The 15,989-nt window shown below is 35.5% G+C and overlaps 1 protein-coding gene across 1 annotated transcript in view; it reads right to left on the bottom strand.

Moving 5' to 3' along the window:
• The window catches only part of LOC109846898 (paladin), a 46,616-nt gene extending 31,509 nt beyond the window's left edge, over nt 1-15,107 (bottom strand). The window contains 7 exon segments of the mRNA XM_020416136.1: nt 871-997; nt 4,221-4,319; nt 4,413-4,512; nt 4,604-4,674; nt 8,554-8,625; nt 8,780-8,911; nt 14,910-15,107. Coding sequence (XP_020271725.1) covers nt 871-997; nt 4,221-4,319; nt 4,413-4,512; nt 4,604-4,674; nt 8,554-8,625; nt 8,780-8,911; nt 14,910-15,107 — 799 coding nt within the window.

Raw genomic sequence — 15,989 nt, 5'->3', positions numbered from 1 at the left:
CCCCCTCCTCTACCCTCCTAAATGCAACTCCCAAACAAGGTAAAATAACATTTCTCTTCCCCTCCCCCTCTCTACCCTCCATCCAAACAGGCCATAAGTGAACAAATAGTGACCTAATGTCTCATCATACTTCGCGCCAACCTCTAGTCTACAAAAGTTTAACCAGTTTTCAGAAAGACGCGAGTAATTGGATTATAAAAAGCTTGTGCAGATAGAAAACACTTTACTTTGTAGAAATGGATGACAAAAAGGCTTGGCAATAGAGACCATGTGCATTTTACAAATGTTTATCAGATGTACTGAAAACAGAAAAGGGAGAATCTTGTCTGTAGAGATCTGTTCAAATAGTCCTCTAAACTTCTGTGAAGGGAAACACATGCTCATAAGGATGTTTTTTTCTTGAGAGTGTCGTTCATATTAAGTAACAATTAACAAATAAACAATAAAAGTAATTATGACATCCAGTTTCAGAGAATGGGAAAGGATGAAAGTTATACAAGTAATTTTACTGGTTAATTGCGGATAGACCCCCTGTAGTATTGATGCTTTGAACTTACTGCCACCCTAGTTTCATTTTTGTGGATAGACCCCTGCCTCCCCCTCTGAGTGAATTTATTTTGACTCTCTTACCCTCAGGGAAAAGGTATTGTTTTTTGACAAACAGACCACCTGAGGGTAAAAAGAGTTAAAGAATTTCACTCAGGGGGTCTATCTGTAAAAACAAACTAGAGGGGTAGCAAGAAAATGGTGACACTACAGGATGTCCATCTGCAATTAATTCTAACTTTAATAATGCCAGAAGCATCAAGCACGCATAGAGAATGTTGAGAAGCATATAAATGTCAAGTAGAATGCATGAGAAAACATTACCTGATGCTCCAATACGGTTGAGATAAACCAGTGTAGCTATCACCATTCCGGTAGTAGTTCTTCCTCGTCCCATCTGACAGTTAAAAATTATTTCTGTATCCTTATCCACTTGGGCTATTCTACGGACCTGCACCAAGAAACAGCATTTAATGAGTGAAGAAAAGATACAGAGGAAACTGATAAACTCCTGCTGATAGTGATTATTAGCATATAGGATAATGGCATGTATACTACAAGGATAGACAATGAGTAAAAGTACCTAATAAATAGTTTTGTGGACATAGATCAGTTTTATAGAAAAAATATGGGAGTCTCTCTGACCTCTTACAAATTGATGAAGCAAACAAGATCAAGACAGTTCTATTATTCAATTTATCATTTCTGGTCTTGGGATTCTTGAACAAATGTGTAAACTTATGCTCCCAATAGCATAGATAAAAAAAGGAGACGGGCATGGATGTCTTTGATTGTGAGGTGTCATTGTCAGATGCTACCAGTTATTTAGCATGAATATTTAATCTTGTAGGTATAAAAGATACATCTATTCCATGCCACTGAGATTCCAGTAAAGTGGGAATTAGTCATCTATGTACATGGGTACTGATACCGAAACAAGACACGGCAAGTTGTAAAAGATAGGGTACAGGACAGGCTACATGTGTGTGCATTGAAATTAATAATTTATATTAGATCAACAATGTTTTCTTCATTCATATGTTATAGGAATCAAGACTCCTATCATTTTTATATTTATTTTATTATGTATATTACAAATTTGAAATCTTTTCATTTTTGAACTAGATAAGCAAATGACCCTCTAAAATCATATTTCTCAACTATGTGCGGAAACGAACATGACACTTGTCCAACAAGTTTCAAAAAGTGGATATGAAGCAGAGGATAACGTCCAAGAAGTGTATGATGAGCATTTTAAATTATAACATGTATCGTATAACTGAGTACACGTTTAAATAAATGCATGCATATTCAAGGAGTGTCAGTGTCCAGTGTGGGTATGGGACGTGTTGGCTACGGGTACAGCTTCATGATAGAAGTGTCCATGCTACATAGATAATCATACTGTCACAATTCAAGGATTATTTTTTCCAAATATATGTAAATAAAATTATAAGGAACAGGACATTTCCCATTTGGTTGGAATCTTCATGGATTGAACTTCCATCAGGTTTAAAGCTAAACAAAGTTAAAATATCCTCTTCATAATAGAACTTCCGTTGATATCCATCAGGTATCTTCTTTTCCTGCGGCATCCATACAACATATCCATGTGCAACTACCTGCACCACTGAGTTCCAATAAAGTGGCTAGTAATGAGATTGTTACAATTCGAGAATCAATTTTTCAAATATGTTAAATGCCAATATACAGAACAGGTCACATCCCATCTCATGGGAGTCTTCATGGATTGAACTGTCATAAGTTTCAAGCTCAACAATGTTAAAATTTCCTCTTCGTATTAATAAAACTTTCATCCATAGGGTGTCTTCCTTTCCCGCAACATCTGCTATTACCTCCATACATGGATTTTAATACTAATTATGGCTAGTTGTTATCAAGATTCTAGCATATATCTGTTTCAACAATCTCATTTATGCTGCATTATTAAGCTCATATGATATATGTTGTTGACCAACAAATTAAAATAAAGTGAATCAGTCTCCCTAAGGTGAATTTTCAACCAACTAACTAAAACACAGTAAATCAGTCTAAGGTGAACCCTCAATTAGGGTGCTGGAAGCCTTTGATAAGTGCCTACAATTGTCAAGAAGATGGATTGTAAAACAATCGATAGGGTGGAGGATTCCTCCTTCCACCATATTTAAGATTTCCATGTTAGAGTTCTCCCTTTATAGTTATGGTTTCTTGTCGATGTCACAATACTTTAACCTTAGAGAACAAAAATAAAGCCGACATGGTAATAACAGAGATATTAATGCTGCAGTGCCACAGCTTATGTGGCTAAGCACTAGGTGCTAGTGCCACCTTGGTCGCCTAGTCGCCTGCCAAAAGATTCTACAATGTCGATATCTATATCCCAAACAAATTAGACATTATTTGTGCAATAGTGCTACATCGTGCATCATATTCTAAATTGGAACAGTTGCAGGATTGTGGACCATGGATTTCCATTTTTTACTGCAGTTGAGGCTTTGCGGCTGAGTGAAAGATTGAACTTATGTCCAACTTGGTATGGGCGGTTGCAAGAGATGCCAATATGCTTCTGCAAATAGATTGCCTAACATTGAGCTCGTCATGTACACACAGGTGTTTAGTTGGAAGGTCTAAATGAGGTCATAGTATCTATACCATGGCTTGTCAAAAAAGGTCCCTGGGGCCTCAAGTATCAACTAGAACTTCAGAACAAATACTCACCCGCCAGCCTCCCCCCATGCCCAATTGCGCACAGGGAAAGGGGAAAAAAGATAAAGGAATTTTGCTTTCATTCTGCATGTCAGTGCAGAAAATTTGGACCAAATGCTCAGGAATTTCCTTCACATCACATGAATCGTGTTTTCTGCCATGAACATAAAGGGTTCTGCTGTCAGTGCAAAAACTTTGGACCCAATGATCAGGAATTTCCTTCACATCACATGAATCATATCGTCTGCCATGAACATAAAGGGTTCTACTGCATCATATCTATGATTAGAGGAAGACAATGGACCAATCTCCACTCTGTAGATGCTGACAAGATGCATGTACTGATGGAGGGAGATGCAGAAATATTTTTTGTAAGCTATATGCAATAAAGTATTCTCTTAGAAATTGCAGAAGGCATGAACTCTTATTCCTCATGTGTCCTTTTAGTGACCAAGAACCCAACAGATCATTCTCAAATTCTCAATAAACACATCTCATGTACTTGAAACCTGACTAGCAATGACTTCCAAGAACACCATAACAATCTTCATATTTGTTTGCAGGTGGGCAAGTAGGCAAGCAGGTGCGAAAAAGTTCTCAAACAGAAACAAATAAAACAATAAGACTGCCAAGAAACTTTTTGATGGCACGCGTTTGTGAAACAAACAGTATAAAGGAAAGATAAAGTACGACAATGATTATGTACAGGGTTTGTTAAGTAGAACATGAATCATACTGCTTTTTCCCCCATTATGTTCCCCATATGGATTTTGAAGGGATATCTAGAAAAAAAATGGAATGTTCTGGACAATGATGTTTTATCTTGTAGCAGTTTAACAGTGAATTATGTCTTATCATGACCCCTGCATTTCTCTTCTTTCATGTAGCTTTTTATGTTCATTTTATAATTTCAGAAGTAAAATATTTTAAACAGAAAGTAATAATGAACAAAAATCTTAAACACTTACCAAATTGTCAAAATCACTTTCTTTAGGTGATTTTTCATCTGTAATAGGAACTCTCTCATAGTCAACAAGGTATCCTTCGACCTGCAGCTCTTCATAAACCTAAACATACTTGCAACTATCAGTAAATGTATGTTCCATAAGCTTCTGTCATAAATCATCCTATGGAAATACGAAGTTCATGCCTCAATGTACCTCAAGAGTTGTTTTTATCGAGTCATGCATCACAGGTTCCCACTGATCCACCATCTGACCATCTGGCAGTTCATCAGTTACGAGGATCTTATTTCCATATCTGCTATGTCATATTTAAAATAATAAGGCAACTTCCAGAAGGATTCCTCCTTCCAAGTGATTGAAAATTGAACTATCTATAAAAAGAATACCGTGCAGCTTCCAAGAGTATGTCCTCCTTTAGGCGAGATTCCATCTGTTCAACTCTGGCCCTGTTGATTCCCTATTTTCATATTGAAAATTGGTCAAGAAAAAATAAGAAATTAGGTGGAAATATCAACTAATATGAATGCAAGAGAAATCAAGAAATAGTGCATGTGTTTTCTAAATAAATAATAATTCGAGCAGCAATGGAAACTTGATCACTTGGAACACTAAAACAAATCAACATCTAACTCTAAGTAAAAGTAAGTAAGAAAGACGCAAAAAATGATAACAGGTTCACATTTTCATAGTTTATACCATTTGAAGAGCAATCATTTAACTTATGAAAACTCCTTCAGAACCATGCCTTCCTACATGACTATTTACTTTTCAACCTGAAGATAAGAGTTAAAAGCATACAGCCACCATCTAATCATTATTTTTATTTGTGCATTAATCAGAGGGATTAGAGGTCCCAATCTTTAAAAACTAACATACCATAGATCAACGTGACCTAAAGTACAGATATGAAGAACTAAAACTACTTATGATTTTGACATGTTATCTACAAGACTAACTCCAATTACCAACTACCTAACTAGTAACTACATTAAAAGAATCCTTGTTCGTTCAAATCTCATCATGGAATATTTGAAAAAGTAGTGATAACATCATGTTTTTTTTCAAAACGTGTTGTAAGCCTAAGTTGAAGGCAAATATTTTAGTTCCATAATAGAATTAGATTTCCTATGTTTTAAGTTATTTTTACTTATAAAGACTGCAATCCTTCCATGCAGTGTTATCGAGGCGCAAAGCGCAATGCGGGGCGCAAAGGTCCCTTACGCGCACCATGTGCAAAGCGCACAACGAGGCGCGCGCCTCACTAATTGAGGCGCATAACTCAAACTAATATTTGCCAACATCATAAGACAGAAACATATAAGCAACATATTAGTTACCTACATCCAAAATTATGAGAATATCAACTTAAATCATCAAATTATGCTAACTGAATTTTTAAAGTAATAAAAAAGATACAAGAAACATGTATTTAAATCATCAAATTAAGTGATTAACAATTATGAGCATATGTTTATAAATTGTCACATAAAAGACTAAGAAATATAATTAACAAACATGACTGTTCATAATTTTCTAGTTAGTATTCTTAATTGATATTTGCTACTTAGCATGAAAAGATGAAGAATGAATGTAACAATTACATATTTACATGTTTATAATTTGCTAGTTAGCATGCTAATTAGAGAATGAAGTTACAATTAGCAAACAAGTATAGTAAATTACTAATTATTGTTTCCTTTTTATAGGTTAAACATGAAAAGATAAAAATAGATTAGCAACTAGTAAGAAAGAGTATATTACATGATATAAATATGTAATTATGTAAATTTTTAAAAAAAATTAGAAAAAAGAGTATGTTACATAACGCAGGTGTGAGGCGCACGTGAGGCGCGCGCGAGGCGCACGCGAGGCGCGAGCGAGGCGCACGCGAGGCGCGCGCCTCGCTACGTGCAGCGCCCCGCCTCGCGTGCAGGGCGCATTTCCCCTAGGCCGAAGCGCCCCGTGCCCGGGGCACGCCCGAGGTGCGCGCCTCAATAAGCCTGCTTCCATGATTAGAATTAGATTTCCTTATAAAGACTGCAATCCTTCCTATGCAAGCATTGACTAGTGAGTTGATTAAGAGAAAGAAAAGTTTCTAAAAGATTATATCTACAGTGGTGATATATAGTATTTTCGTGGTTGTGTGAAGCCATCCAGTTGTGAAGTCATCCTGGTGTGAAACCACAAAAAGACATGAAACCTTTATGTCAACCGCTACTCTCATACATGTGCCTCCAATCTCCATTACAAACTAGGCTCATGACCTGTTTCCCTGAATTTCGTCAAATTAGTGTACATACATCTTATGTTTTCATACACGCTCCACCAAAAACTCTATAGGAACCACATATATTAACTATCACCAGAACAAATGTGCTTCTCAAGAATAGACAAATTTAGCCTTGCAAAGAAAAAGAAAACAAGTTTACGTGTGGATACCTGTGCATATATGTATTGGGATTTGCATCAAAGTTACAGTACGGCATGCTTTTAGCTTAGTTAACCTGCAAACTTTAGACTTAAACCATCCTGTAAGCCCACCATGATCCAATGATCAGACCGCAAGGTGTATGAATCCCTCCATCTTCTAGCTGGATATCATTTTTGGTGATTCTGGACTATAAAGCTATGTTGCACGTATACGGGTATGGGTACGGGTATGGGACATGGCAAATTTATAAAAGGCAGGGTATGGGGACACCGCTATATAAACATTTATATACACATATATTATACACTGGAATTAATAATTTATATGAGAACAATGATGAGAATTAAAATTTCTATAACATTTTTATGTTTCTTTTATTATGTGGATTATAAATTGGAAAAATCACTAGTTTCTGAACTAGACATCTAAACATTCCTTCAAATCATAATTCGGAATCTGACCTATGTCCAATGAGTTTCAAGAAGTGGATGTGAAGTGTAGGATATATGTCCAGAAAATGTATGACAAGTGTTTTAAATTAAAACATGTATAGCATATTTGAGAACATCCCGAATAAATGTATGCATATATGCAAGGAGCGTCCAAGAAATTTGAGTAAGGGTACGAGTACGTGTTGAGTATGGGTACCGCTTAAGATTAGAAGTACCAAGGTAACATAGCTCTAAAGTAATGATATAAATTCACTTTTGATATCGTACAATTAGCTACATGTTCATTAGTAATTTGCATCAATAGATTCCTAATTTGTTAGCATTCTGGTATTTTCTTATTAATTTTCAGATTAATTTGGAATTTTACTATTAAAAATCAGCATATGATTCTGATATTTCTGGAAGTTTTGGATACTTCCAATTAGATTATGATTCTGATTCTTTTTCTTATTAAGCTTTTCATATTAGAATCCCTAAGAGAATAGGCTCCTCTTGGTCAGTAAGTTTGGCCCTAGTCATATACCTTGCTTAAGATTGTCCCAGACTTGGGTTCTCTTTTAGTGAATAAGATTCTCTCCTCTTGCTTCTGTTGAGGATATGATTGAATAGTGAGGTATTATGTATCCTTGGAATAGACAACCAAGGTCATCTTTGAGGATCTCTGATGGCTTTAACCTCGAAAATTTTGTTCTCTTACGCTATTACTCAATTTGGTATTAATTCCGAGGATCTCACGGTAAGAAACTGATAGCATTTGAAGACAGCTTATTCAATATAAATAAGTGCATCAGTATTCCCTAGTCCCCCATAACAGCCCCCTTGCAACTGCCAATCAAAGGAGATGATAACTACCAAAAAGTGGCCCAACGAGAATGGTTATTAAACCCCTTATCCCAACTATCAGCTCACTGCATCCTGTTCCGCGGTTCACTATATGCTTAAAAGAGAGTCATCAATAACTTTTCAAAATCAACTACTAACTTTGCACATGTTCCCCCACTTCTGTGGCCTAGAAAACCTGAAGCCCGCTAATTAAACCTTAAAACTGCATATCCATATACCAAACATTTTTCGGTTGTCCATCTTGTCCTCATTTGGCAATAGTTCAATGCTGTATATGTAGTTTCAGAGATACTTCTTTTTAGGCTCTTCAGAAACACTCCATGATGGTGTTGATCCCAAAAAAGTTCTTACAGAGAATTGTGTTCATCACAAGCATCAACTGAATAGGAAATTTTGATGAAGAGACAAATTTACTTTGATGAATATAGAAGACTGAATATCATTCTTCCAAAATTAAACAGCCACCCGTTTTCCAATCTTACCCATAATACTTTTGGAATAAATTAAATTTTGGCATATGCGAATAAATATGATTCAGTAACATATAGTTCAAAGTAAATAATAAAATGTTAGGCATCATCACAAATTAATCAACAGAGAATATCCACACCGTGTATTCAAGATTCGAGAAGGGTCGTTCGACATCCCGCAAAACAAAAGGGCGCCCATTGATGTACACCACCTGGTTGAAAATTTTGAAAAAAAAACAAATACTCAGCTTAATTCACACAAAATTAAAAATAGCTATTCTAAATATCTGGACAGGACAGCCATCAATTCCTCACTATTTTGTCGATATATGTCTCATTGTAAGAAGAAAAACAAAACCGACTCACCGGCTCTTCACGAAGGTTGTGCCATAGCACTCTTTTGTGCATGCCATTCTTATGTGCTCCAATGTGATTGAGTACATTCCTGATCCCGTCGATGGTAGGTATAGCAACACCATGAACTCGCAAGGAACCAGCCTAAATAAAATAAGGATGCCTTTTGGAAGTTAATATGCTATTAGAATCAAACATAAGTAGACATGAAGAGTTAAATACCCTTCCCAATTAGCAAGCTGCATGCTTCAGCAAAGAGATGTTGTATGGAGAGGCAACAGAGTGGTGGTCATAAGGCTAAAGATGAGACAATGTTATGAGTATATGACTTGACAAAAATGCCATGTATGAATATACATGTATATAATTCACTTAAAACAAAACAAGATACATCTATGTACAGTGTATATGGGTGTGAATATATGTCAGTGCATGGTGACCAAAGGCCTCCCTCAATAATAGTTTTTCATGTATGTCCCTATTTTCCACTCTACAGTCTCAACTTGTGCTTCTACTCCAGAGCAAACAATGTCCATCAAACTTTTCTCCCGCTTTGAGCTCAATACCAAATCATTCACTTCAAATAGAAAAAAAGTAACCACTCTATGCAATATTTAAAGGACATCAACCTATTTGATGATAATAGAATGCCAGCTTGTGTGTCCAGTGTAATGTAAAAACATGATGTACGTCTTCGTTAAAATAACTGGATCCAGCAGACAAGTGTAAAAACATTTGCTACAGTCTTCATCGTATCATGTATTCCCCATGGACGACACATATCAACTATCAAGCACTTGAATTTATAACAAGGCCAGGTTGCAAGAATAACCGCCTAATTAGCATGGACAAGGACACAGGACATGGTAGATCTTCAAAAAGTAGGACATGGCGACACTGTGACGCAACATGATATTATAATATATATTAAAAACTGGCATTTATTATATTATATATAATAATAAAGAGAGAGTATATATACGTACATACACATGTTCATGCATCCAAGAACCTAAACAGTTATTTCTAATTATATAAAACGTATATAATCATTACACATATGCTAATCTTTTGAAGAACTGTACATTTTATGCCTTTGCAAAAGGAATATGACTATTTGAGTCGGCTCTTCAACTTCATATGAATTGTTAGATTGATTTAAAACTAGGTTTATAAAGTTAATATTATTCTAGTGTTTTTCACCATAGTCTTTGGTGTATAAATGAAAATAAATAGATATCTCAAACATGTAATATGAATAAAGAAGTATATGTGAAATGTAGGATATCTTTCCAAGAAATGCGTGATGAGTGCTTTAAACTAAACATATTATTATGTAAAGGGCACATTTGAATAAGGGGCTGTTTGTTTGCCTTAAAAAAGAGGGAAATCAAAGAAATGGAAAACTATTTCTAAGAAAAATTGTTTTGGGAATGTTTGGTTGGGAAAACTATTTCTAAGAAAAATTGTTTTGGGAATGTTTGGTTGGCTAAAAAAAGAAGGAAATCAAAGAAATGGAGATGAGATGATGTTGCTAAAAAAAGAAGGAAATCAAAGAAATGGAGATGAGATGATGTTAGTTGTCACCTTATTATAGGATGACGTGAGTGATTTTTTCTAAGAAAACTTGTTTTGATGTTGTTTGGTTGGCGAAAAAAATAAGAAAATGAATTATAAGAAACCTATTTCTTGTAATAGGTTGTTTTCTTTTGTTTGGTTCATTCTTAAAAATAAGAAAATAGATGAGACGAGATGAGTTGTCATTATATTATTGGATGATGTGACCCACACTTAAGGAAATCGTTTTCTTAGCTTTTTGGGAGGAAATGGGTGGAAATGAAATGTTAATGAGATGAGATGAGTTGTTACCATCTTATTGGATGATGTGAGTGATTTAAAATGATGAGATGAGATGAGTTGAGTGATGTTGTGGATGAAAAAATGATGAGATGAGATGAGTTGAGTGATGTTGTGGATGAAAATAATATTTTATTAGATGTGGTGGATGAGTTGTTGGATGAAAATAATATTTTATTAGATGTTGTGGATGAGTTGTTGGATGAAAATAATATTTTATTGGATGTTGTGGGTGAATTTTAGGGATGGAAATGGATGAAATTGTATTTTTTGAGATTTCCACCTTTTCATTTCCATTTCTTGGTTTTTAGGAAATCAACCAAACAGACCCTAAGTGTATTTGCATATTCAAGCAATGTCCGTAAATGTGTACAGGTGTCGAAGTCTCAAGACAGCCATTGCTTGATGATAGAAGTAGTCTTGTTATTTCGATGATTGCTTGCATAAACATAGGAAGAATCCCTTCTGGGCAAGCATAAGCTTTTGGTACAGTGGTTACACCAATTTCCTGGGCACACTTGCAACCTAATTTACTTTGATCCCATTTCTCAGGTCCAACTTTCGTAAAATACCAAAATATTTTTATAAGATACTAGAATCTCATGTGATAATTCAAGATATTTTGACGTGGTAAGGACGTTCCAAATTCCACCTTACAACTTTCAAAATAAACTAACACTTTCTTGGGTAATGGAATTACACTTTTAATTATGCGGATTAAGTACTTTCCCAATTGTGAAAAGCCTCGAAAGTATTTCATTTGTTCTTTTGAAATTATAGAAGTTCTAAAACAAAAAGGATAGGTGCAAGTTAAAAAGCACATATTATTGCCTAATAAACTTCTAAATTTTACAATATTTTTGTACTTATTGTCAAATATGTAGTGTGTTCTTCGTCGTGTTCAAAATTGGAAATTTCTCTAGAACTGGACCGTTAATCCAAAAGGGGGGAAAGGCGGAAGAAAAAAACACCACATACACACACTTGAAGAAGTATTTTATTGTAGGTTTGTTGAATAACATGGTTGTCGCTTTGTTCCAATATACTGCTTCATCATTAAATCAGGAAAGAAGTACTTTATTATAAGTTTGTTGAATAACATGGTTGTTGCTTTTTTTCCGATATACTGTTTCATCATTAATATGCTGTTCCAGAGCCATGTTGCAGCAAATAAGTGTGTAAATGTAATTTTAGATTACATCATGTAAACCAGTTTACTATTTTCTTTACAAAATAAAAAAAATTGTCATAAATAGATTATTGTACCTGTCATTGAAAAATTGGCATTGGTGATGATGAATTAAAATGTTGATAATACATGCAGGTTCAGCACAAATAGGACCAGCCTTACCCCCATTTGCTCAGATTAGCATAAGAATACTTATTTATTTTCTAGGTTAGCCACATAAAGTAGAGAATTATAAGAATAAACAACTTGTAAGGCTGTTTTGTTCAATACATGAGGCACCCAAATCTTCCAAATTATCAGATAATATTCAGGTTCTTGATTAAAGATCAAACTATATACAAGTGATCTATAGACCATGGGCTATTTGAACATCAGGTCATAATCAAGTTCATAAAGAAGCTAACATGCTATAGCATGTACATACTGCCCATGTTGAAATTGAGTATAGGTTGATGTAGAAATCAGTCTTTACATGCTTCATTTTCAAAACTGCAAAATTTTAATTGCCAACTTTATGCAACCATGCAGTTAGATAAGATCATGTCAAAAAATGTGGCGTTACCTAACCTCCTGGGTAATGGAAACACTCAACAACTGGCCACAGCTTTTAGAGCCCAGCATCTTGCTTTGCTATAAAACGAGAGGAACGATACTTTGATCATCAGACTGATGCTAGGTGGAAGCACCACACTGGAAGGAAGTAGGGAAATACAGATTACACCTTTTTCCCACAATATGTAAGACACTTTTCCGAACCAAATATTAGTGTGTCAGCCACAGATCAGCACGTGTCCATCATTGTCTAATTACATATAACTTTGCTCATCTTATAGCATGTAGAAGATAAAGTATGTTCTGCTCCATCTTGATAAGAATTTAATTGTTTTATATCAAAGCTACACGCAAGAAGAAGAGTGATGGTGCTTATCAATTATTTTCTGACTTGAACTTTCCACAATTTTCTCAAGAGCATGCAATTTTTACATGACTTGACTATCATGAGATAAGGGTACAAATACACCCAACCAAGCCAAACCCATAATTCAACAAATCATCTCGATCACATGTAACCAAATAACATTAATTGAATTTTTTTCCTTTCAATTTCATGATTCCTGATTTCATGGTTGGAGAACACGTTATCGTTCAACTACAAATAGACCGAATGTACCCAGAGGAAAAAGTAAAAAACAAACCAATATAGAAACAATTAAGTTTCCCTTGAAAATTTGAAATGCTACAAATCATAGGTTTGGCTCGAAGATGAAGTCCTATTAATCTTTGTCTTATCAGTTTATGCATGTACATATTTCGTTAAATATTTCAAAAGGCATGAGAAGTGTTATAAAAAGAAATCTGTATCTATAAGTTTTCTTTTATTGGGGTCGCACCCGTATGCAAATGGCCTATTGAAGACAACATGACCTAATGAAAACAGCAAATTGCCACCTACCATAAGCTACTACAAAAGTTATATTAGTTATTTAATCTTCCATGTTTATCCACCAAACCATCCATGGATGAAAGAAGATAAATACATAGATTTATTTAAAAGTTCAGACCAATTAAAGAAATATGAACATGAATGATTGGATCTCAGGTACACTCAACATTCAATATGTGTGAAATGTCAACATAGGAAAACATCTCCACATGTAGTGATTGCAGCCAACACTCCTGAAAGCTACATTTTTTAAGGTTGGAACAAATACAAAGTTCTTAGCAAAGTACAATCAAAAGAAAGGTAAATGAGCTACCACTCCTTCTTGTGCCAGTTTGGAATGTTTAAGCAAAGTAGCACTTTCGTTTTTACAAATACAAAGTTCTTAGCAAAGTAACAAATACAAATTTCTTAGCAAAGTAACAATCAAAACAAAGAAATCGATGCTTGTGCCAGTTTGGAACGTTTAAGCAAGACATGTGTTTAATACGACAATATAACACTTTCGTTTTTACAAGGAATTTTCTATATCCCTCAACTTAATTACAAATAGTCTTTTTTTCCATTTTTATGATCACACTTCTTTATTTATCCAGCTGCATGGATATTACAGTCAGTCAAATTTTATCCATCAAATTAATCACAAATAGCATTTTTCCATTTTCATCAATCCACTTCTTTTTTCCCAAGCTGCATGCATACTAAAGTCAGTCAATTTATAAGATTCAACGAGCGTTCGTTGGTTCTTTATATGATTCAATGAACGCTTTTCCATCACATGAAACAAAAACAAAGAGAAATAAAGAACTCAACTAACACCCCGATGAGAGGTCTTAAACTATATTCCTGGAAGATAATAAACTGACTCTTCCAACTTACTCCATCTACCCAGGAAAAAAAAAATTTTGAACATGCTATAATTTCCCACATGTGCTAAAAATTAAAGTCAATTAATTTATATGCTTTGATCCCACTCCATTTTAAACATATGATAAATCAATTCTTCTTCCGCAAGCAAAAAATCCAGAAAATATAACTAGTAACTAATTGAAGTGATCCAGAACTAAATTTACTTCATATACAAAGCAAAAATAAAAATAAAAAATAAACTTCCAAACCGTACTTCATCTACCAAAATACATTCTAATTTTAAAGAAGATCGGCTAAAAATAAACATAAATCTCAGTGTTGCCTGCACTTGTGCATTCCTCGAGCTTCATGCATATTGAAGGAGCAAAAATGTAACCTTCTTTTGTTTTATTAAGTTCCAAGGAACTTTCTATACCCGTGAAATTAATCACAGCTACCCCTAATTCAGATTTCCATCAATACCCTTCTTTATTCCTCCAGCTCCATGCATGTTGAAGTCAGTCAATTTAAATGATTCAATGGAAACATGTATCCTAATTCCATTCAAATCATAATTAGAAATCAAGTCCTCTTCCACATGCAAAAAAAAATCCAGAAAAACATAATAACGATTAAACACAACTAATAAGAGAGTAGTAAGAAAATGACTCTCCCAACTGCACTTCATCTACCCACCACCACCCAAAAAAAAAAGGACTAGTAATCACAATCAACGCCAAATACATCATAGCCTCCAAAAACAAACTAAAATCAAACATAAATCAGACAGAATCCCAAGCTCAGACCTGTCTATAATTAGGGGCCCCGTCGATTTGAACAGCAGCCGCTATTCTGACACCAGGAAGTGAATCGCCTCTCAGAATCTCGTCTCTTCCAAGAACCGACCCGCCTCTGAATTCATCCGTCTCCGCGGCCTCGACCTCCGCCGGGAACCGCCGCCGCTCCGCCTCCTCCGCCGCCGCCGCGTGTCGCCGTCTCGTCATCCTCCGCCTCGAAATGCGAACTGAGCGAGAGGCGCGAAGGTAAAGGGGACGAGGGAGGAAAACAGGGGGGAAGAATCGATGAGGACAAAGCGGTTGTCGAGTGCGTGGATTTTAGGGGGCGAGTTTACATTGAGGGAGGAGGGGGTGTTGATGTTGAATGGAAATGTTATCGCCTATGTTTTTGTTGGCTATTCCAAAATCCGCCGCCAGACAGAAGAAGAAGAGAGAGTGGGATGGGAAGCAGAGAGGGATTAAATAGCTGGGCCTGGGGGGATTAATGAAGAGGTGGGATGGGGGATATTCTCAGATGGGGGGTGGGGGGGTGGGGGGGGAGCCATTTACATGAGAGCATGGGCGTGGGGGGGGGGGGGGGGGGTGTTGGTGGGAAGTCATAGTCGTCATAGACCAATGAATCGCTTATTTTTGTAGTGGCGAGGGCGTTGAGATGTGCAGGGAACAGTCACCTCCTTCCTAAAATGAGCGTGTGGATTTTTTTAATTAAAAATTACAGAAAATCATTCTGAGTTTTGGAAAAAAATAACAGGGAAGTTTTAGGTTTTAAAACCAACAATGAAATGTCGAACAAGCTTTGATGTGAGTTTCTTGATGGAAAGTTCAAGTGAGATGAGAATTTTTATTCATTTTTAAAGTTTAAGAATATTTTTCAGTATTTTCTGCAAACCTTTGGGGATTTTTTTTTATAAATTCCCTCCGTTCAGTTGTGATTAGGTAAGTGTTTACATAATAACAATTCTAGATGAAATCTGATATAATCTGGAGGATAAATATATTATTAGTCAATTAGAGTTTTAACTAGGACGAAAAGAAGTGACATTCAACTAGAATTGATACAAAAGCAGAAATGTATAATGGTAAAACAAA

This window comes from Asparagus officinalis, chromosome 7 (assembly GCF_001876935.1).
Source record: "Asparagus officinalis chromosome 7, Aspof.V1, whole genome shotgun sequence".
NCBI lineage: Eukaryota > Viridiplantae > Streptophyta > Magnoliopsida > Asparagales > Asparagaceae > Asparagus > Asparagus officinalis.
This window is presented reverse-complemented; position numbering and strand designations above follow the sequence as displayed.